Source organism: Pyxicephalus adspersus, chromosome 5 (assembly GCF_032062135.1).
Source record: "Pyxicephalus adspersus chromosome 5, UCB_Pads_2.0, whole genome shotgun sequence".
Taxonomy (NCBI): domain Eukaryota; kingdom Metazoa; phylum Chordata; class Amphibia; order Anura; family Pyxicephalidae; genus Pyxicephalus; species Pyxicephalus adspersus.
The window spans coordinates 39808940-39831564 of record NC_092862.1 but is presented as its reverse complement, the minus strand read 5'-3'; the positions used below and the strand labels follow the sequence as shown (position 1 = coordinate 39831564).

The 22625-nt window shown below is 37.4% G+C and overlaps 1 protein-coding gene across 1 annotated transcript; it reads right to left on the bottom strand.

Annotated features, from left to right (window-relative positions):
* Positions 1-18074: 18074 nt before the first annotated feature.
* On the bottom strand, positions 18075-20722 carry SNAI2 (snail family transcriptional repressor 2). Its single transcript, XM_072411233.1, has 3 exons — positions 20535-20722; positions 19707-20249; positions 18075-19082 (listed from the first exon to the last, which is right to left on the bottom strand). Exons 1-3 carry the CDS (start codon positions 20611-20613, stop codon positions 18901-18903), a joined length of 804 nt encoding a protein of 267 aa, XP_072267334.1. The 5' UTR covers positions 20614-20722; the 3' UTR covers positions 18075-18900.
* Between the last annotated feature and the right edge of the window lie 1903 nt (positions 20723-22625).

Below are 22625 nucleotides of genomic sequence, written 5' to 3'. Positions count from 1 at the left end.
GAATTGAGAAGGATGCTTAACAATTATTATAATTATAATTGGTTATTTGTTGTATACTTTGCACTAGAAAAAAGAAATCTTGATTGGGTTGTCAGAACTCACTGCCAAATTGTGATATATTTGTGCACTTGCCCATGTAGGAAGTAAATCAGTTACTGCAAAAGACCCTTACCACGCGATTTGCTTGCTCTCATGTAAAATTATCTTATTTCTTATGTTGATTAGTCTGCTTGCCCTCTCTCTTTCCTAAGTCATTCATCTTCATTTAATTCAATCCTCCCTGCTTGTACCTTTCAACAATCATTTGATTCATGACGGTACATTTTTCTTACACAGTTTTATCCCAGCATCCGACAACCCCTTTCAAATATTTATAACTTAGCTTTAATCTGGTATATGTATCTAATAGTTTGCTTTATTTGTGGCTTGCAATGCTTTCTATATTTGTTTCTCTAGCTTTCTAATACCAAGCTAAATTTATAATTTTCCAATTTAATGTACAGTACTGCATAATGTGTTGGCGCTATATAAATATTGTTTAATAATATTAAAATTATATAAGGGCATATTTAAAAAGTAATGAGCTTGACATCCAGCAAACATTTACTGCAGGTGAATCTTCCATCTAGTTGTGTGTGTATTTAAGGAACAGTGATTGATTCACAATCAATAAATATTTGGTATCACACCAGATCTGACATTCTATTGAATCCCTATTACAGCACCGGTATATAGACTCTGGGTTTTGGTGGCTATTAAGGTTCATTCGCTATTAAATTTACACTTACATCAGGAACAGCATTTACCATGTACCTGATAGAGAATGGCAAAGTGGCAACTGCTCGGCCACCTGCACCACTGCTTTCATATTTAAGCAACCAGCATTTGTACATTATACTGTGTATACTAACCTACTCATTGCCACCTCTTTTCATTCTCAATGGGCTGCTGAAGGCAAGGGGAAGTGGTAACCACACCACAACCTTACCACCAGTCTGAACATGCCCTAAGTCTCCCCAAAAATCATCTAATAATACTCTATCCTGATAGGATAAGAAAAATACTGTAATGCTTCTGAATTTCTCCAAATATTAAAACACATACTATAGAATATTAATAAAATATTTAATAAAATAAGTCACAGTATACTTTATGTTTGGGGGGGGGGGGGGTTAGTTGTAGATGTCCTCTGCGTTGATAAACTTTCCAATTTTTACTTTAAAATAGGTGTATTTTCTATTTCTACTTGACTGCCAACTTGGATGACATTTTTTGTGCAATACTGTAGTAATTAGCATAAAACAATGGTGCCATTTATGATCCTGATGGCGTGAAAAAAATAATAATCACGAGGTTCATATTATATGCATTTCAGAAAGAACTAATACAGTCTGTGCAATGTAGTGTATTGCCTTCATTTTCCGTTTCACTCATCTATACTGTTTATCTCTTATCAGTATTGGTTTTGCTTGTACGCAGGATAGATCGGTGTGCTGGGCAATGTGTTGGCTTACAATAAGTTTTGCAGCTCTACAGACTTGTATTCAGATTCCATCAGAAGCTATGTTTGCACATGCTGACAAATACAGTAAATGGGTTTCTGCCAAGACTTAGAAATTGTATGTCATTGTGGCTACTGTGTGAGTGAGGTACTGACATCAAATAATAAACTCTCTTTTTTTAGGCTCAGGACCCATGTGAATCGCTTGTGGTTTCTGTAACAGAAAATGTTGGTATTCCATAAATGAATAAAATACATAATAAAATTTATGAACAGATAATAGTTTAGTTGTGACCATTCTAATCCTGAAACTTCCACCATACAAATCAGTTTCATGTAATTCCAGTGTTATGAATATATGTGTGTGACAGGTGGTAAAGTAAGGAAACACCTGGGTAAATAAAGAACTGGTAATAAAGACCAGGCTGTATACAGTCAATCAATATACAGTTGTGTTTTTTTGTGGAATTTGTAGTTACACCCTCTGCTCCTCCAACCCTTCTCCCTCTTTTAGTTGGTTTGTAATGGTAATGGTCTTTATGCAAGTCCTGACAGTCACAGGTCTTTCATAGTCCATAACAAGAACACTTAAAATATCTGCATTTTTAACTTCTGGTTCTCCATAGCTGTTTTTATCTTTGTTTATCAAGTCTTAACTGATTCCCCTTTTTTTAATCATGATCTTTGGTAATTTTTATTAGATAAAAATGCTTAAAAGTTTTTTTGGGTTTACCAGAAATCTTTAATATTGATTTCAGAACAATTACATTCATATACATATTATCAACTGAGAGAAATCCTAAAGAGTTAATTGTAGAACCATTTTAATTTGTGTCTAGTGGGATCTACTGCTAAGAACCCGATTAAAGATTTTCCAACCTCAGTACAACAGTTATATTAATAGTTAGTTGACCACAATCTATCCATCTCATTGTAGAGTTTAGCAGACCTGAGCAAACGGTAAAGTAACATTTGTTGTATGTCCTTTTACTTGCCAAGATTGCAGAGCCTTGGGCAAGAATGTGAAAGAAACCGATTGCCATATGCAGACACAAAGCTTCACTCTACTTAAGCGTTATTGATGAAAGGCCACCTGTGGGCACAGAGCCCAGAGCTATGTTGCTGTGACTAAATTACTATATGTCAATAGGTAACTGAGAATAAGCATGTACAGGATAATTCCCCAAAAGCAGGACTCAAAAAAAATTTGTACAAATAATGACCAATGTTTGACTTTATTTGTAAGATTTCCAAAACTAAGCCAAAATCTAAGCATGTCATTCAAGCTGGTGTTAAAAAATTTCTTTTCTGGAGCACATGCATTGCTTGTTTGTATATACAGTATCTACTGAGTAGCTCACTGATCTTAAAGTGTTGCTAAACGTAAAAAAATAACTAGCAGGATACCACTTCTAATTTTTTTTTGCTGCACTATTTCTGTGCATGATGTGTTCTGCATTATTGTCTTTGGGGCGGCTATGTTGTATTTTTGGGATCCCTGTAGCCCCAGTATGACCATGCCCCCATTTTTATTATTATTATTATTATTATTATTAATAAACAGTATTTATTTATAACATATTACGCAGCGCTGTACAATAAATAGGGTTTGCACATGATAGATGCAAACAATGACACAGGAGGAGAGGACCCTGCCCAGAAGAGATATCCCCCTAAGTGTAATCTGCTGGTCTGGACTACACCTGACATGCCAATGATTCAGTCCTAAAGCACCACATTGGTTCTCCTCTTTGAATTCTTGAAGTGACAGCTATGAAATATGAAACACCCCCTGCTTGATTTCTATAACATACGGGGGAGGCATTCTACAGTCCAGCAGAAGAGAACCCCTGCTGCTGGATTTTAATGTATAAGAGACGGAGTTGTCAGCTCACTACAGTATTTCTGGTATTAAAAAAAGGAGAAAGGTCTATGTACTACAGAGATGTATTTTTATTTTTATTTTGTTTTGTCCAGACATACACTTTAAGCATTGGAGCTACTATGGTTTAATTAGTTGTTTATGTTTCTAAGTCAACAGTGTCCAAAACTAAGTAGCCATTCTACACATGCAGTTCTTCCACACTCCACTTCTGTTTAGCATTACAAAATCAGCTTTGTTAGTGGAACACTTGGGTTTAGGGCTTGATTTATACAGATATGGTCGAGAAGATGAGACACAAATTTGAGAAACTGTAAACAGAGTTTGTTTTTCTAAACTTTGCTGGGCTGATGGACTTAATTTGTTTCTATACACTGCTATCTTTAAAACTAAATTAATGGATCCAAATTAAACAAGAACTGTAAATACAGGACAGATGTTTGATGGAATCTTAACCTTCATACGTTTTATGGTTGATTATATGAAATAGGTTTGTTTTGTGCAGAGCTGAATGGAGTCAGCTTTTCTTTTCAAGTTTTGTCTGTTTTTATGGCAGGACAACATATGATTATGATGTCATTTTGCCCTTGAAAATCTGTGCGATTATATTCATCACCGTTGTATCACATGAGTGTCAAACTATTCCATTTACAAGAGAACATTAGCTTGTTTGTATAACCAGAACTGGTTCAATTCATGTGTCTTTGCAACAGGCCTGACTTATAAAATGTCTAGCTAACTGAGAATGGCATGATATACTTACTAATTATTTATTTGTGCAATAAAGAAAAGTAAATTATGCAGTGTCAATTTATCAGACTACATAGACTGTTTGTGCATGCCATTCTGAAAGAAGAGCTTCATGCAAATATAAACCTCCCCATTCAGTCTATTTTTGTGTAGTGAAACACTGAACATGGGATTTTAGGCATTAACCAAAGAAATTGTCATATAACAATATCTTCATAAAACATGTGATATCTTCATAAAACAGGGCTCTATTTATAAAACAGGGACTCGGCCATTCCCTCGGCCATGAACAATAGCAAGCAATAAAAGATGATAAAAACAATGTCTAACATATATTTTATATATAATATAGCATACAAAGGTGATCCCTTTGTTTGTGGCTATGGTAAGATCTCCCCAACACAGTCATCAATATACAGTCCAGTCCAAATTTTGCATGTTAAACCAATATTACATAGAGACCACATCATCATAATAAATCTCAAAGACGTAGACGTAGCTTTTTCACGAGAGATACAGGAAATGGAAATTGTACTGTGTACTCCAATGTACAACCCCAATATGTATCAGGCCCTATGGGTAATGGCTATAATTGCAATATTGATTCTTAAGGAATTATAATATTGTGAAGGGCAAATTATTCCCAAACAGCTTTGGAACACAGCAAGCTGACAATCCTGATGCTGAGGGGTTTTAACATATTGTGGTCCCTTTGAAAATAAAAAGCTATCACTGGGAGGATTTTAAGGTAAAGAAAAATATTGCTACTGATTCAGTAGTAAACAGGCAGCAGTTTCTAGGAAATGTATCCCTAGTAAAATAAATCTTCCTTAAACAATTGTTACAAAATGTTCCTTTAGTAGTTTAGTAGCAGACAAGAGTTTTTTTAATAACAATAAATTTACTAATCAATTGTTTGCTCAGGTGCCGATGTAATACAGTTCAGATGTACAGAGGATAAAAAAATATTACAAAGCACCAGCACAAAGCTAGTGGGTGACTTACTCCTTGAACCAAAATAAAAATGGTAGACTAAGTTTGTCCTGAAAGTGTGACTGTTATTACAAAATAAAAAAGTATCACAGAAAATTCTTAACTGGTATTGTTGCAAGTGTACTAATATGGCTACAACCACCTTACATTTAACTTCAATCAATCGGCATTTTTCCCTATGCATTAGCTACAAATCGATCCTTATTGACAAATTGCCTATAGCAATTTTATGGTTAGCTACAAATAGCTAGTAATTACTGCCATTAGTGATCTATTGCAGCAATTATTCACTTCTATAAAATCGGCCCTTACTGATAAAATCATTTAGCTGCAGATGCAAGCAGAGCCTATGGCTAAGTTCACACTAGCACTTTTTCAAGCAGTAGCACAGTTTACCCACATGGTACCACGTAAAAATACCAAACTCATAATTTTGAAATATAATTTATAATGGGTGAATGGCTCTTAATTTTGCTTGCAGTAGTGTTGTCATGTTTTTTTTTAGATACTACATGTAGCCCCAAGGGTAGTTTCCTATCCTAACTGCTTCCATAAACTTGAACTGAAACTGCTTTTGTATAAATTTTAAAGATTTTGCAAGTGGTTTTTAAAGTTGTTTGAATAAAAAAATTAAAAATGCACTCTTTTGCTAGGCTTTGCAATTGCTCAAGCACAAGCATTTGGAACTGGCTGATAAAGCCTTGGGGCCACCACTTGTTATCTTGTTATCACTCCAGGGCACCAAATGGCAATTGCTAGCGGTATTTTACCACTGGTCTAAACCGTACCTTACATGTGGTGGGGTCCCATAGTAAAACCATAAACAGGCAATTTCCCTAGTAATGAATAACAATATTTTCTAGGGATTAAAATGTTTGTTTGGCCATGTGCTCTTGCTACCCAAATAATGTTTACCCAGACATTGCTGGGCTCCTTGTGCTTCCAAGCCTGTAGCAGTAACATGGTCTTCTATGTTTATAAATATACTAAATTTAATAAAGTTTGATGGTATTAGGGAAATCTGTCCAGTTCTAACAAACAAAATGGGCACCTATTAAAAATAAGTTTAGATTTTTTGCACAGTAGTGTATTTATGTCTTGCAAAAATAAAAACAAGGTGATTGACAAGTGTTGTCAGTTGCAGAGCAACATTGGTGAATGACAGGTAGTCACTAACAACAATGTGCTGCTTGTAGCACATAAACTCATTTACATTAACATCGGAAACAGCTGCTTTGGCAGTATCACATGTACACTGGGATAGAGGATTTCTCACCATTCAGCAAACAAGCTTATTGATCTGTAGGAATGTGATAATTCTTCTGTAGGTAGGTGCGAAGCTAAATACACAGTGCACATGCTGAGAATAGTGTGAAGTGCAGGTGGATGGAACACTTAATGCACACAACTAGAGCGTGATGGAAGCTGTGCTAAATTTGCTTTTTTTTTCAAAAGTAAATAAAATAGAATGTCATTTTTAAAGGAGTCATTTTTTTCTTAAGCCTAAACAACATGTTTCATTTCCTACAAAAAATTTAAAGGGATCACATCAGCATAGAAATCAGAAAACTACTACAGTTTGCTTGTGAGAGAAAAAGACTGTCATCTTTATCCTTGCTTTGCCACCAACTGTGTCTCTGACCTTGAATAAGTAGGTGCACATAGGATGTTCTAAAGTTTTCCCTGGCTTCATACTAAACAGTTAGGAAATTTATCATTTTGGAAGGTGCACCTGCAGAAACAATTCAGCATGGCAGCTCCTGTCATTCTGTCCTTATGGATTTGGGAAAGATGAACCTAAATGTTTATGCAATAGGCTGATATCCCTGGCCTTTCTCTGAAAACACAAATGTCTCTTGAAATCTAGAGATTGCAATGTGTTCATAGCCATAGAGCAATTTCCTGAACCAACAATACCAAATTTAGGATAGGGTTGATGCATTTCTGTAAAAGCTAGTAGAGACAAACACATCAGTTGTGATGACTGCTGGAAATAAACATATGAGGGGGAATTAACCCCTGCCCGAGTAGCTGGCCTAACAACATGCAGAAATATTGTACAGCATCAAGAAATTCAGCATTAGAAGTCATAAATCTATAGTCAAAAACCACATTGGTGTCTTTACTTAGGTGTGGTTTTATTGCACTTAAACTTTTAAATAATCTTGTTATTTTGTCATGGAATAATTTGACATTTCTGATTATTTTAAGCACGCAAAATGCAGACTTTATTCTTTAGACCTAAATAGATGATGCAGTTAAAGCAAAAACAAACCATAAAATCAGATCATCTGAAATGGTGATGCAACACAAACCATGAGATTTTCTCTAAATATAGCCAACAGATACATGTTGTTTTCTGCTAAATGCCCACCGGGCAAAAAGCAAAGGGCCAGAAAACAATTTATTTATTATACGTAGGTCAGTCTTCTAGGGACTCGTGGGATCATGCTGAAAAAGAGGACAATCACGGCACTGAGATCCTACTTAATGCTATTTGTTCCACTTGATGGTCACAGTGGCATCATGCTGGCCAATTACTTGTCAGTCAGCAGGATTTGAAGACATCATGTCCCCCCTATTCTTGCCCTTTCTTTGTACTTCAGCACTTCAGACATATCATAAAGGCCAGGGGCAATATTAATCAAAGACACACTGAGATACTCACTGTTTCAGATGCCTACTGTATTAAGTCTTTACTGTGTTCATTTGAGATCTGTATCTATAGGCAGAAATTGATAGCCTGAGTCACGTACATTTAACATAGTACAGATTATCCAATTTGGAGACAGAAGAATGACACGGAAATAGTCCAGATAAGAAAAAGCAATTTTCAGAAAACGTTATATTAAACATTTTACCAGATGTGATTTCTTGGCAAGTGAAAAAAAAGTGGGTCTTACATATAATCATGTGCATTAAGATTTCAACAGTAGAAACATATCTATTATTAAAATCATTGTAAAAAGTTACATTCAAACATAAATGGTAATGCTTGTACCACCTGGTGCCTGGCCCAGAAACTTTATGAAATGATTTTGTTCTAGTTATACTGTGCACATATGTTATAGGATAATCAGCTGGTATGTGCCCTTGCATTGCCACGATTAAAAGGTTATGTGCAGATCTGTTATCACTCATTGCAGAGATTGCCACATAATGACCACCATAGTGCACAATACAAGTATTGATGCTCATTAAATGGGCAGTAAAAGTATAACTCTTCTGAAAATCTATTTATTGGCATTTTATGTCAGTTATAGTGGCAAAGCTTCGACTACATTGCTTGATTCACACAGCTAATGTCTAACAGCTAATGTCTAAACTGATTGCATGTCCTGCTGAAAACCCAGAGGCATACTGGTGTCCTTAAAGCTATGAACCAAAAAAGAAAATCAGATTGAAAAACGAAACAAACAAAAAAAAGTACAAAGATAAAATGAATAACAAATACCGAACTGAAGGAAAAATTAACTAAGCAACATCATTTGGCATCATAGTTTGGCTGGTGACCTGTCTTTCCTTATCTTCAGTTAAGCAATAAAGCTTGGTCACCTCCCAGCCCACAGCCTGTGATTGTACTTGTAGGGGGCAGCCCCCTCCGAGGAGGGTAATTTAAAGTGGAACTAAAGCTTCCCATTTAGGTTTGTAAGATCAGGCAGGTCATTATTGCAGAAGAGACAGAGTCGTACCTCTCTGATCGCTCTCGCTTTCTAAAATCAAAGCTGAGCTGCGCATGCATATACAGGTATACTGGGTTTAGTTCCAATTTAACATTTTCCCAGGGTTTATTTCTTAATAAACTTACTATTTAACCAGTGTTGGCAAATGCATAACAAATTTTCTATCTCCACCAAACTTTCAATGAAAATCATACAATAACGAAACATTAGGGGACCTATAGTTCACCTGGTTCCAGATTCCACAACAATACCTTCTAGTATTAGAGCATTTCATGACCATTGACCAATTTTTTTAGGTTAGTTTTCCCAGTCTGTATGACTTAAGGTGTGGCAAGGGTGTGGCCTTTTATTATTTTACAATAGAAATCTTTTCCATCTCATAAAGTTGGGAGTTATGAAGCATGCCATATATGCTTGGGCTCCGAGCTACATGAATGCACAGGAAGGTTGTTCCTACACAAGGTGTTTGTCAAAGTTCTACACTTCCTTACAAGGAAACATATAATACCTTTAGGTTTCTTGCCGTCTTGTTTTCATACAGCTGTGAAGTGATTTAATCGTGTCACATAAATGCTTACCTCATTTACATGTCTGCTAAACTCACCTGCAAACACCCACATGCTGTTGCTAATTGAGTACTTCAATGTAAGCAAACATGTCTATAGATCAAGGGGAGGGTTGTTTATTTATTCTGTACTGACTGCAACATGGAGGCTGCAATTGCTGACCTCTTACAGGGATATAAGGTGTCTGGCTGAATTCACAACTTTCCCACTCAGAAAGATCACAAAATCCAGAGATCCTGATCCACATACCTGTTGGGGTTGATTTCTAAATAGTGCTTAGCATTTTAGTTTGAATAATTACTTTATAACGGCTTTTCATTTAGCAAAGTGAATGTTGTTAAAAAAAAATCACTTTGCAAAAATACTTACCGGTAATCAGGTACAAGTAAATTAAAAACAAAATATCGCTTGCGCATATTTGGATGGTTGAAGTCAGAACTTTGCTTCATTCTTAAGCTAAGTGAAATTTCCCCATATTTCCAATATCCCTATATAGAATCTATTTCTAACAGATCAAATCAACCTCAAAGACTAATAAAGTACTGAAGCTGGATATTGCATTTTGGTTCACTTTAAATCTAATCTGCCTATTTTTTCTGGTTTCCGGTTCCTCCTTTTTCCCCTTATCAACGTGCTTTTAAAACTATTAAAATAAACTTTCTTTTTTCTTTTATCCTCTATTTAGATTAAACGACATAATGACTTTTTTTTTCGCTGGTATTACAGTGAGATTACAGCTGGTAGGAGAGATCTGCAGGGTGCTGTACATAGCTTCTTGAAGTCAGTAAACTATGGTAATACTCCCATATGATGGTGGGCATTCATGATTTAAAGAACTGAAATTGGATTACTAAAAGGGTTAGGCCAAGGACAGTAGAGTTGAGGAAGAAACCTCTAGATGATGCTGGATGTCTATCACACAGGAAATGTGGTGGTCTGTATTTGAGTTGCTTCCAAAGCCATACTTTGAGAATCTTACAGTGTGCTTGTGAGAACATTATGTTAAAGCAGAACAAAAAAAAAAAAACACTTACCTTTACAGGTGTAAAACCATTGATCTCTCAGGAATCTGAATCCAGTAGGTCCTGCAACATCCATGCTTTCTTCTTCTTCCATCTGGTGCTGACTGAACAGTGAAAGCGGCCATCTTCTTCCTTGTTCCGTCTTCTTCTCACTTCACCTAACCTTGCATTAGATTGCACAAGATTGCGTGAAAGGTCTTCCTGAGAATGAAAAAAAAAAATGACAATCTCATTGTGCTTGAGTGAAATGCAGCAGGTTTCTTCTGGGCTTGTTCTGCTACGCTGGTAAGGACAGTGGGGTAGGGGTCCCAAAAAAAGGTTTAAGTTCTCATTCAACCTCTTTTTGAGGATAGGGGGCAGTCCTTCTGGAACTTAATAGAACCTTTATATTGTTACCAGAAATTTAGCAGCCTTTATCTACCTCTTTAACATGGGGGAATCCTTGAAATAATTTTCTGGTCTTCAGGGAACCATTGCTATAATTTCTATATCCCCAGCTCACAGTACATCAGTGGTACATTGCATTGCTGGCCTGTGGGATGAATGTCACCCTTACAGACAAAAAGTTCATTGGTGCCACCTAAACTGACCTGAGAGTCAAAACTTTTTCATCACTCAAGGAACCCCTAGCAACCTCTGAATGAAACCCTGATTTAGAAACACGGCTTTAGAATGTCTTTGTATTCTGAAGCATTACCAGTACCATTAACTGGGGAAACACCCTGCCATGTTAATTGGAGGGGTTTCCTCTAGATTTTAATGACAAAGCGTATAAATATACAATCTGTAAAGTGACCAGGGCTTGCTGGATGGTAACATTTACTGAACAAGTATCTGTACTGAATGCGGATTCACACTACATGTCCTATTAATCTTCTGTTCAGTACTTACCTGTAAATGCTGTGTACACAAGGAGGTGGGTTCATCATGTTTTAGTCTGCACTTTGTGCATAAATGGGACATGCGCACCATGCAAATCGATAACATCCACAATAAGTGCCATTCCAGTTCTGCATGGCCTTGTCCAAATAAAGCCTAGTACAAATGAGGCGTAAATAATTAACACTCTATGCATTGCAAGTCATTTGATTTTTTTAGGTGGCAGAATTATTGTAACATTAATTGTTATCCATTTTGCCTAGTACCAGTTATACCTCTGTAATGACTATACATCCTTGTTTGATCTGTACAAAAGGCGTGATGCCAAAAACTTCAGTTCCCCACAGAACATTTCCATAGTGAAGCTCTATTAATTCATCTTCTGCCAATGTCTGGGATGACAAAGACACATTACAGACTTCATATCAGCTGAATATGATTGGGAAGAAACTGTTATGGAGCATATTGTAAATGTTTTGGCACATGCCTTTGTTCGTTGACTGACATTTTCATTTTGAAACCTGCTTACAAACGCTTATAACTTTGACTCGTGCCAGGCAAGTAATATTCAGTGTTTTGCTGAGTCTCTTCTTACTTTGCCTGACAGGTTTCTGATAAATCACCACTATTTAATGGTAATGCAGTGCTGGAAAGATCCTATGGCTTGTGAGCTCTGTGCCTCAAGAGGAAAGCTCAACTAAACCTAAAATCGAACAAGGCAAATTCTCAAAGCAGTTGTGTTGATTAATACTCATTCAAAATAAACTTTACCAAGTCAACAACCTAGTCTCCAAGTTGCCTACTGGAGAAGATAGACTGTCATGGGAGAACCTGGGTGATCCAAATTTAGGAAATCCATTCCTAGTTTGCTTGATCACACAGGATCTCCCATGATAGTTTATCTTTTTCAGTCTTGGAGAGCTTTATTACATTAAGCCCGTTGCGTAGCTGTGCTTGGCTGCAGCTGTGCACCTATCCACATACTGTAGGATCTCTCATGCCTTTTAGTTCCATGTTACCAGATTGTAGGTCAGACAATTACTCACCACTATTTTGTGTGACTACAAGTCTTGTCCCTTCACAAATACCCTTGGTTCCCAGTGTAACACAAAAATGCTGGGAAATGTAGTCCAGCATCTATTCTTTCTTCTCTGGGTGTCACACTTTATTTACCCTTCCAATCACTGAATTCAAAGCAGAGTTGGAATAGCTGTAGAGTATTGAGGAAGAACATTTAACCCATAAAACAGATGTTTTTCAACCACTTTGCTTTTATAAACTATTTGCATTCATCCATCAACAAAATTGCTATTATAACTAATTTGGAGGTTTAGCTGGACTTTGAAAATGTGTAAAAAATGCCTATTATACATAGGACCTGCAAGTTAATAATATTATTACACAGTATTTATATAGCGCCATCATATTACGCAGCTCTATACTAAGACCATCAAGTCATATCACTAGCTGTCCCCCACAGGGGCTCACAATCTAATGTCCCTACCATAGTCATATGTCAATAATACAGTCTAAGGTCAATTTTGGGGGGAAGCCAATTAACCTAACTGCATGTTTTTGGAATGTGTGAGGAAACCGGAGTACCCTAGGGAAACCCACGCAAATGCGGGAGAACATACAAACTCCATGCAGATAATGTCCTGCTAACCACTTATCCACCATGCTGCCAGTTTGCCTAAAACAGTTAAATTCATACATTCAAGCCACCAAATCTGTTTTTAATAACTATTGGACTGGTAGTTACCTAACCGGTCTGTTTTATTTCCTAGGAGTTCCAATAGAGTTATGTTCACATATTCTGAGGTCTTTTCACCTGCTTGCCCTGTGGTTGCTTTCACCGGTTTTGTGCACCTTATGCTGTTTTTTATACAACCGATCAGTTAGAATTACTGAGATGATGGAAATAAACTTCTGTTGCTAAGCAATAAGTTGCTGTATACTAAAAAGGGAAAATGGAAATTTGAAGCTGTAAACTTGAGTTTCTAAACTTCAGATAAGTTGATTGTATGTAGGTAAACAAAATTATAATTTTGCCTTTATCATCATGTCTTTTATGTGAAATAATTTCTGTGACTAGGCCCTGTGCATGTATCAATATTTACATGTTCTATACCTATAGATACATTGATGTGATCAAAGTTATATTCTGAGCTGAAATTCCTGCAGTTTCCAGATATATTATTTACAGAAAGAGCCGTAGCAAGTGATACCACTCAAGCAGACTTGTGGCCTAACCGCCATAGGTGTTACCACTATGACCGGGTCCTTGAGTGTGCTAAATTTCCAAGTCCACAAAAGGGAGGGCCACATCATTGCAATATACATTTATTTATTTCAACAAAATGTATGTAAAATATGACGTATGTCATTGTTCCCTAGACCCTGCTCCTTCTTTTGTAACCTATTTCATCCCATGTGACAATCATTTTTACTTGTTTTTAGTTATGTTACCTAAGCAGTGCTTCCATATATAGGGTTTGTGATGCAGTAAAGCAGTCTTATAGGGTGACTCTTTGCAGACTTATTTTCCAAATCTAGCCCAGTTTTTTAACTTGACTGTGATCATGAGACCATTTCAGGTTTTAGTGCATACATCAGGTTTCATTGATATTGTATGTGGTCTTTGTTGAGTTACACTTATAATATTAAAGCAAAACAAAATACATAAAATAACTATAAAATGAGACTGTTCTCAAAGACATACAGCAATGTCAGTTAAGAGGAAATAAATTTGTATTTTATGTTTTCTTTGTGTCTTTCCTTGAGCTCCTAAAAATGAATGGGACAGGTTGGCTAACTGTCAAGCAATTAACAGCAAGTCTGAATGATAAAGTGTGACTAATTCTAATTATATATAATAAGCTGTAGACTACAAAAAAGTCATAACTCCCAACTGTTTCTTTTGGAGGGCCAGAGTCTATTTACCTTCTTGCCTGTACTTCTTGTTCTTTTAAACTGCATAATGGGGTTTGTTAATTGAGCTAGCAAGGAGCAAATGGACCAAGGGCAGTAATCCATAACAACATGTCAAATTCTGCACTGAAACCATATCAGTACATGATGCATTCCAAATAATTAATATGGGTAACATGCTTTGTTTTTATTGTACTGTTTCTTATTCTTAGCAATAAAGCTAAGTCTTAGCAATAAAAAATGTTTGCAAAATGTTCCTATTTTAGCAAAAGATATTAAAGTGAATGGGGAAGGTGAAATGAAGATGGATGCACAGCTCAATGTAATATACTGCATGCTTGGCTGACATTTGCAAATGTGTAGGAGTTATGTCACTTGGGCCCAAGCAATTGATGTGGCTAAAAATCTCCAGCTAGCTAAAGATGCTAGCGTTGAAACAAGGATGGGTAAGTTTATTTAAATAATTGCAAACTGGCAAGTAAGTTTGTTTAACTGCAGAACAGATTGCCCGTTTGTCGCTTTTGCAATAAAAAAAACTTGCCTGCTCGCAAAATTTAAATAGTATGGTTTTGTTCAGCTTTAAATGGCCCCTGAGGGTAATTGACATTCATTTTAACTACTATTCACCTAATCTTGTGGCAAAATATACCACATCATTAGTCTCATCATTTTACTATGCGGCTCAATGAGTAAAATTGAGTTTCCACCTCAACAGTGTGATCGAAAATTTTGCAGCAAAATCTAATTCACCAAAATCACTCAGCTTATCCTTTATCAGCAGTGTTAGCTTTAAGTCTGAATCTATCTTGTAAGCTGTTGGATTTATTATTTTAAACCACTGTTATAATGGACTCCTTGCTCATAAGAGCCAGATGCCAGGGATGCTTAGTCAGTAAAGAGACTGGCTGGACATAGAGGTTTTTGTTTAATTTTGTCTAAAGCTTCTGAACCTTACAAACCACCCAGAAAGTTTATGGAGATAAGGGCAGGGGGCAATCTTTACATTTCTTCTATTGATAGGGCTAAAACAAAGTTATTGTCATTTAAAGACACATAGAAAACAGTATTTCACCCTACACAGCGTTGTTCTTTCAAGAAACTATAACACACAATAAAATATGGCTGCTGTGAGCCCAAATGTTTATAAAAGGGGGACTGGGTTTTCTATTGCTCCAAAAAAGAAGCTTATGGAACTGAAATGAAAAAAATTACATTTAGGTTGTTCCAGACTTCTGGTGGCCCATGTTAGTTGTCAACCTGAACCTTATCTCTAGTGATATAGTGACAGTGCCCGCCAAGGTCTCCCATTTTCCAAGACTACAGCAAAGCCCACACATATTGTAGTTAACGTGTGTAATGAATCAATGCACCTTTTCATTTTAGGTCTGGCATGTGCCCTGCAGGCATTTGGAGGATGATTGGGGGCTTTTTGGTGCTTGTGTGTACAGGCACTGATAGCATATTGCCCAATGTTACCAGCCTAATTTTTTATTTTATTTTCAAATGTTTTTAGAAACATTAAAGGAATTGGGTTTTAAAAATCTGTATGTAGAGAAACATATAGACAGCCATTGCCAATCTCCTGTTTGTCTGGCTCTTCCCATATTTTATACTGTCTTAGACACAGACAGCCTGATTTATAAAAGCTCTACAAGGCTGGATAGGATACACTTGTATCAGTAAAGCTGGGTGATCAAGCAAACCTGGAATGGATTGTATCCATTGTATGGAATGAAAGTGTATCCTTTCCAGCCTTGGAGTGCTTAAATAAACCAGGCCGAGAGTTGGAACAAGTATGAGAATAGTCCTAGTGAGGTCAGAACTTCATGTGCATACTTGTTACAGATCCGTGACCTAAATGTTGGAGCCACTGGACCTAGCATTTTGTAAAGAGAAGGTCAAGTTTGGCAGAGTTCATCCTTCTAAAGAATATGTTTATTTTATTAGCTGGTTTGTCTTTGTATTTTTTTTTTTAATAATCTTGATAGGTGCTCGTAAATTATTAAAAATATGATATGCCTGAATTGTGGAAACTCTACCTTTTGAGATAACCTATAAGCAAGCAGATGCAGCACTAGATGATTGCAGATTTGAATCTCAGCATTTCTGTGGAATTTGGATGTTCTCCCTATGTGTTTTTGGGTTTGGTTTCCTTCCTACATTGACCACATTGACAATGCTGTGGATGTATAACAATGTTAGGTAGACAGAGTTAGTGACATGACTATACATTCTGTGAAGCGCTATGAAATATTTTTACTCTGGTTCCAGTCAGGGATATAATCTGTTATGTGTCCCACAGGTACCCATTGAGCACTTTTAACACTCTATGCAGAAAAATAGGTGCTTCTGTCCCATCTTGTTGTTCTGGGACAACATATAATGATGAAGGCTTACTCACATTATAGTGGTTTGGTACAGTGTTGTACTGACTTAAAAACCACATATGAGAAAAGGGCCATCTTATTAAGTTGATAGGTTCAGATATATACAGATAATGCAAAGCACCCTGAAAATGTATTCTCAAACATGTAGCTCCTATATGTAGCAGATTGGTGTGCTTTATGTGCAGTATAATAATTAAACTACTCTTTAGTAAATCTTCACTGCACAAAGACCACACTTGGAGAACCATGGACCTTTTTAACCTAAAGTTGTCCTCAGGCAAATAGAGATTTTTATCACATGCACTTGGTGCACTCCTGCTTGCAAAGCCTTAGAGTGTACATGTTACTCAGAATTCTACAAGTATGTGTGACAAGACTTGTACAACATCAGCCAATCTCATGTGCATTCAACCGGGTAAGTTGGACGTATTTGAAATAAGACAACCACACTACATTGGGCAGGTGATTGAGTCTCTGTTTGTTCATCAATAGGCTTCCCAATCTGTTCTGTTAACTACAGGCCCATTAAATTAGAACATTAAACTGACAAAATTTTGTCCTAGTTTTAGATAATGGATTTAGAAAGGATTGACCTTCAAGGAAACTTCCAATGCCACACCTAGAAGTGAAATAAGAATAGTTTTCCCAAAGTTAAGAAACTCTTCTCACCACTGGAAGTGGTGTCCCTATTGGTAGATTTCCCCCACTCCTGTTAAGGTGGCAACTTTAAATTTTCAGATTTCCCTGGCCAATCTCTATTAATATTATCATAAAATGGCCTTGATGGTTCTAATACATTCACTATGTTTTAAAAACTATGACAGGAATTGCAATGTACTCAAAGGGAAGCTTACAATACTTTCCAATGCAACAAAACACACTGGTGGGACACGTATGATGGTGGGACACGCATGATGTCAATACAAAAGCATGGCAACACATTTGGTGGAAATTTACTCTCCTAAAGTTTAAATTTTAGGGTATAGATGGTTAAAGGACATCAAGATATACTGTAATATATTAGTGCTTATTAGCCCTTGAATAAGTTGGCTACATTAGCCTTTTTTAGGCTTTTCCCCTTTTTTTTGAGGTGGGGACTCTGCAAATAACATACTTCCTGTCTTTGGGTGTCTACATTCAATCCTCCATTGTATATAGTTGTCACTGGCTGTACATCAAGCATATCTTCTTTGGTTTATCCCCAATACATAGGGATGGGGAGGATAGTTTCTGTACTTTGTAAAAATGTTCGTAGACTGAGAAATATAAACTAATGTGTTTGGTAGGTGGATGGGCCACATGGTCAAGGATATAAAATCGGTGTTTGGTTTTTGGTGCCAAAAAGCTCCACACCCAAAAAGTATTATAATATTATAGTAGTAATGCACTAACAGGTATAAAAACTAATGTACCAGCCTCTTAAGATTTTGACATAGATGTGAGCCATTTTGCTCTTTACATATAAACAAACACAAGAAAATTATCCAAAAAAATTATTTTATTTCTTTTATAAAAAAAAAAATTAAAAAACATAAACACCATTCACTCTTCAAGTTGATCTAAAAGCTGCATGCAGCTTCACACAACATTCTTCCATACACATAAACATATATAAAAATATAACAATTTACAAAATATTCACATACTTTACAGAATTATTATAAAAAAAGGCACAGAGGGTTTTTATGCAGAGACCGTTGAAAATGTTTAAGGCATTTTCTTTGTGCACTTCAATATCTACAACTTAACCCTCCCATAAACCCTCATTTTTGCACTTGCTCCCATTAAAAATATGTCAAATATCAAAAGTTTTTGCTGTGCAGAAAAAAGTAAAATGCATTTTTTTAAGACATGAACTTGTTACTTTGGCCTCATCATTTGGCTTTGATCATTTGCACTGAAGTAAAGTCTTCTAAAAGGTTCATCATCTTAGTAAAACAGTGAAAATATAAAACAATTCTGACCAAAAAGGCACCTGAGATTCTGAAGAATTGTTAAGGCACGTGAAATAAAATACTATCCGGCTGAAATGGTATTAGGCAAGAATTTGATCTTTATCTCTGTAGGTATTTGCTCAAAAGTTTTATAAATGTAATGCTTATAGGCCTTCTGCTTCAATGCTGAAAGGTGCTATCCATCTTTCAGAACTTCAAATCCATGTTAAAAAACTGCTTTGGTGTGATTCTTTGGTAGGCAGAGGTAAAATACCTTGGGCTTGTCCCCAGGCTGTGTAGAAGAAACCCTGAATGAGCTTGTCAAGTCCTGACTGATGTGTCAGCATGCTCTCTTGTGCTGACGGCAGAGTGTCAGTGTGCTACGCAGCAGCCAGACTCCTCGTGCTTGTGCAGTAGGGACATTCGGGAAAAAGTTTTGGAACAACTTTTGCATTGGTATTTCTTCACATCTGAATGGGTTTGCAAATGGGCCCTCAAGTTCGACCTGTCTGCGAAAGCTCTGTTGCAATGTGGGCATGAAAAGGGCTTTTCTCCTGTAAGTGAAGAATGACATACTATGTTAAAATTAAACTCAGGAAATGCAATTTAAAGTATTCAAGGAAGACACTGAAAATAACAGGCTAGCTACAAACTCAATGTCAGCCAATGGTGACACCATAGCAAGAATACTGAACTATTCACCATTTCAAAGTTCTTCTGAATGGTAGCTGATTTCTGGACTTTGCTCAGTCTTTGTTTTATTAAATAAGAATTTTGTTACGTTTCCAATCAGCAGCTTCTTTTGGCAAAATAGAATTGCTTGTGACTTTTTGCAGAATCCCATCAGAGCTATTTCTAAATGATTAGATATTATAAACATAACAAGGTGTCCACCAAATGTCTGCAATTGTTCCAGATCCCACAATTATTAGAGATACTTAATTCACTTGTTGAACATATTGGGACTGGTATATAAAATAAGAAGCCAAAGCTGACCTGGTATGTGAAACAGTTGCTGATGGTATCAGATCAGCTTTCATAGTTTAACCCCAATGACTATTATGAACAATCTGATCAATCCTGACCCATCATACCACTATGACATAACTCAATGACTACATACAGCTAGATCCAGCTACAGATCCTAACTATGTTGGAGAAAGTTTGCAGAATGTTACCTGTGTGGGTTCTGATGTGTCCTTGCAGCAGCCATGGTCTGGAGAAAGCCTTTCCACAGATCTTGCACACACAAGGTAAGGTGTGGGTCCTAATGTGCATCTTTAGTGCTCCCAGACTGACATATTCCTTTTCACAGTATTTGCAGCTGAAAGATTTCCTGGACTGGGCATCGCAGTGCAGCTGCTTGTGCTTGGCCAGCCCGGAGAAGGTGGAGTAAGTTTTGCTGCACAAGCTGCATTGAAACTTCTCTGCCTCTATGGCATGGGGATCGGAAAGTTTGGACTGAATTCTCTCCTCCTCATCGCTGATCGGACTCTCTGAGCCGCTGTGGTCTTTGGAGGAGCCATCAGATTGTGGAGGTGGGCTGACCGGTCCCAGGGATGATGGATATCCTGACAGTGGTGAGCGGTCAGTGGGCAGAGGAGAGGGGAGCAGGCTGGTCCACACTGTGATGGGAGTGTAAGCTGTGACAGTGCTGAGGATGTCTGATGGGGGGATCACTGACACCGGGTATCGTTCATACAGGAATGGAGAGATGATCACTGCAAATGGAACAACAACCACAATCAGAACAAGAAATAACAACCCCAAAAATGTGATTTATAATGCAATATGCTGTGTGTGAATCTATCAGCATGATCACAAGTTTATTTGTATTCTATATTTATGTAAAATATTTATTTTTGTTAAGTAAACAATAACATTACACAAGTTTGCACAGAATAAAACATTTACTTTTCTACTTATTGCTATTTTTATAATACTTGACACAAAGTCATTCAGAAACTCTGAAAAGTTTGCAGAGTATGAATGAGAAGGACATTTACCTGTGTGGTTGTCCAGCTCCCCATAGTTGGGTTTCTTGGAGGAGTTGAAGTGTTTCTTGACCAGGAAGGATCGTGGCATGTTCAGTCCTGGTGCCCAGATGTGGGTGCTTGGCAGGAAAGTAACGGAGTCCAGCAGGAGCTCTCCCTATAGCATTGTCCATGCACTGCAGGCAGCGGCCACTGCGCACACTTCTGGAAAAGTGCTGTAAATAGCTAGTAGTCAAGTGCAGGGGGCGGGGCCTCGCGGACTCCACCAATCACCTCGTCCAGAGCTGCCAGACACTTCACACATGCACAGAGTGCTTTCTTGGGAGGGAGTTTTTAGGAGAGGAGCTGTGTCAGGTTTCAGACCCTCCCAGGGGGACAACTATGGAGAGAGGAAGACTAGGCTGGTGTCATCAGGATGTCAGAGGGTCTACTCATTCCTTGTATTGTAGTCTGATGGCTAATAAAAAAACAATAATTTAACTAATGCAAACCAGCAATCAGCAAAGTTTTTGGAACTTTTTAACATGGGGGAATCTTTGAATTAACGTTTAGATCTTCAGGGAACCCTCTCTCCTCTACAATCTCTTATGAATGCTGCAGCCAGACTCATCCGTCTTTCCGTCCACTCCTCTTCTGCTGCATCTGTGTGCAGATCTCCCCACTGGCTTCCATTTCACCTTAGAATCAAATTTAAGCTCCTGTGCTTTGCCTTCAAATCCCTACACAGTTCTTGTTCCACTTACATTTCTGACCTGGTAAACAAAAAAATACTCCCCCAGCCGCTCTCTCTGCTCCTCCAATTACCTACTAATGACTTCCTCACTCATAACCTCATCACACGCACGGATACAAAACTTCTCTAGAGCTGCTCCAACTCTCTTGAATGGTCTTCCTCTTCTTATTCGGCTTGCTCCTACTTTCTGCTCATTTAAAAGAGCACTCAAAACCCATTTTTTCAAACTTGCCTACCCATCTTCTTCTGTCTTTTGAAACCATCACTACTTCCCAGCACTACATATCTCCCATCCTATTGTGTGTGAAATTCCCCCACCTACTAGATTGTAAGCTCTTTGGGGCAGGGTCCTCTCCTCCTGTATCACTGTCTGTATCTGTCTGTCATTTGCAACCCCTATTTAATGTACAGCACTGCGTAATATGTTGGCGCTATATAAATCCCGTTTATTAGTAATAATAATAATAACCCCTACTTCAGGTTGACGTTCCTACATTCAGACCTAGGGTGTGCCAGATTTTAGAAAATTCCTGGATTTTTTACAGTATATATTTAACAGAAAATGACTACCTGTAAAATCCTTTAAATCAGGGGTGTCAAATTCTGGCCCGCAACGCCCTTTTTTTTTGACCCCAAAGTAATCCTAAATATGAATTGCAGCTGGCCCACCGCTGCATTGAAATAGTGCCGCTACTACAATTCCCGGCATCACTCACATTTATAGATCAGCGGCCTTTCTGCCTATGCGTGGCCCCGCATTGGACTGTTTTATAGACGCAGGGAATTGTAGTAGCGGTGCTATTTCAGTTTTAAGTTTGGCCTGTGACTTTGTATAAGTTCAATTTTTGCCCACTGTGTATTTGAGTTTGACACCCCTGATTTATATTTATGCTGAATCCATATTGGGACTATACCGCAGCAAATAAATGAGAAGGAATGAGCAGGAAAGCATGTGCAAGCAAGACCCAACAGCTGATTCTGGAGTACAGCGCCATCAAAACATAAAGGGCCCCTCCAGAAAAAAGTGTAAATTTGAAAATGCGCTACGAAATCCATGCTACAGAAATGTGAAGGAACCGGATTATCGATGGCTGAATTTTTGAATGCCAACCTGTATAATATATCCAGAACTCACAGAAGATTGACATGGTGGTCAGTGGGAAGAATGTCTTTTACTTTGCTGGTTAGTGGGAAGGCTTCCACCATTACAGATAGCCAAAAAATCATTGGTATCTATTAAACTGACTCAAAAGTCACAGTCACTGCTCATTTCTCAAGGAACGCCTAGCAGCCTCTGCATAAACCCTGCTAGAGAAACACTGATCTAGCTGGATGAGTACTCTTTATTGGCACAGTGCCATGGGGTCATC

Coding starts and splice junctions, on each gene's coding strand:
- SNAI2 (XM_072411233.1), bottom strand. CDS start 20,613: ATGCCACGATCCTTCCTGGTCAAGAAACACTTCAACTCCTCCAAGAAA. Junction 20,250..20,534: donor GGAGCTGGACAACCACACAG/GTAAATGTCCTT, acceptor TTCCATTTGCAG/TGATCATCTCTCCATTCCTG. Junction 19,083..19,706: donor ACACATCAGAACCCACACAG/GTAACATTCTGC, acceptor CTTCACTTACAG/GAGAAAAGCCCTTTTCATGC.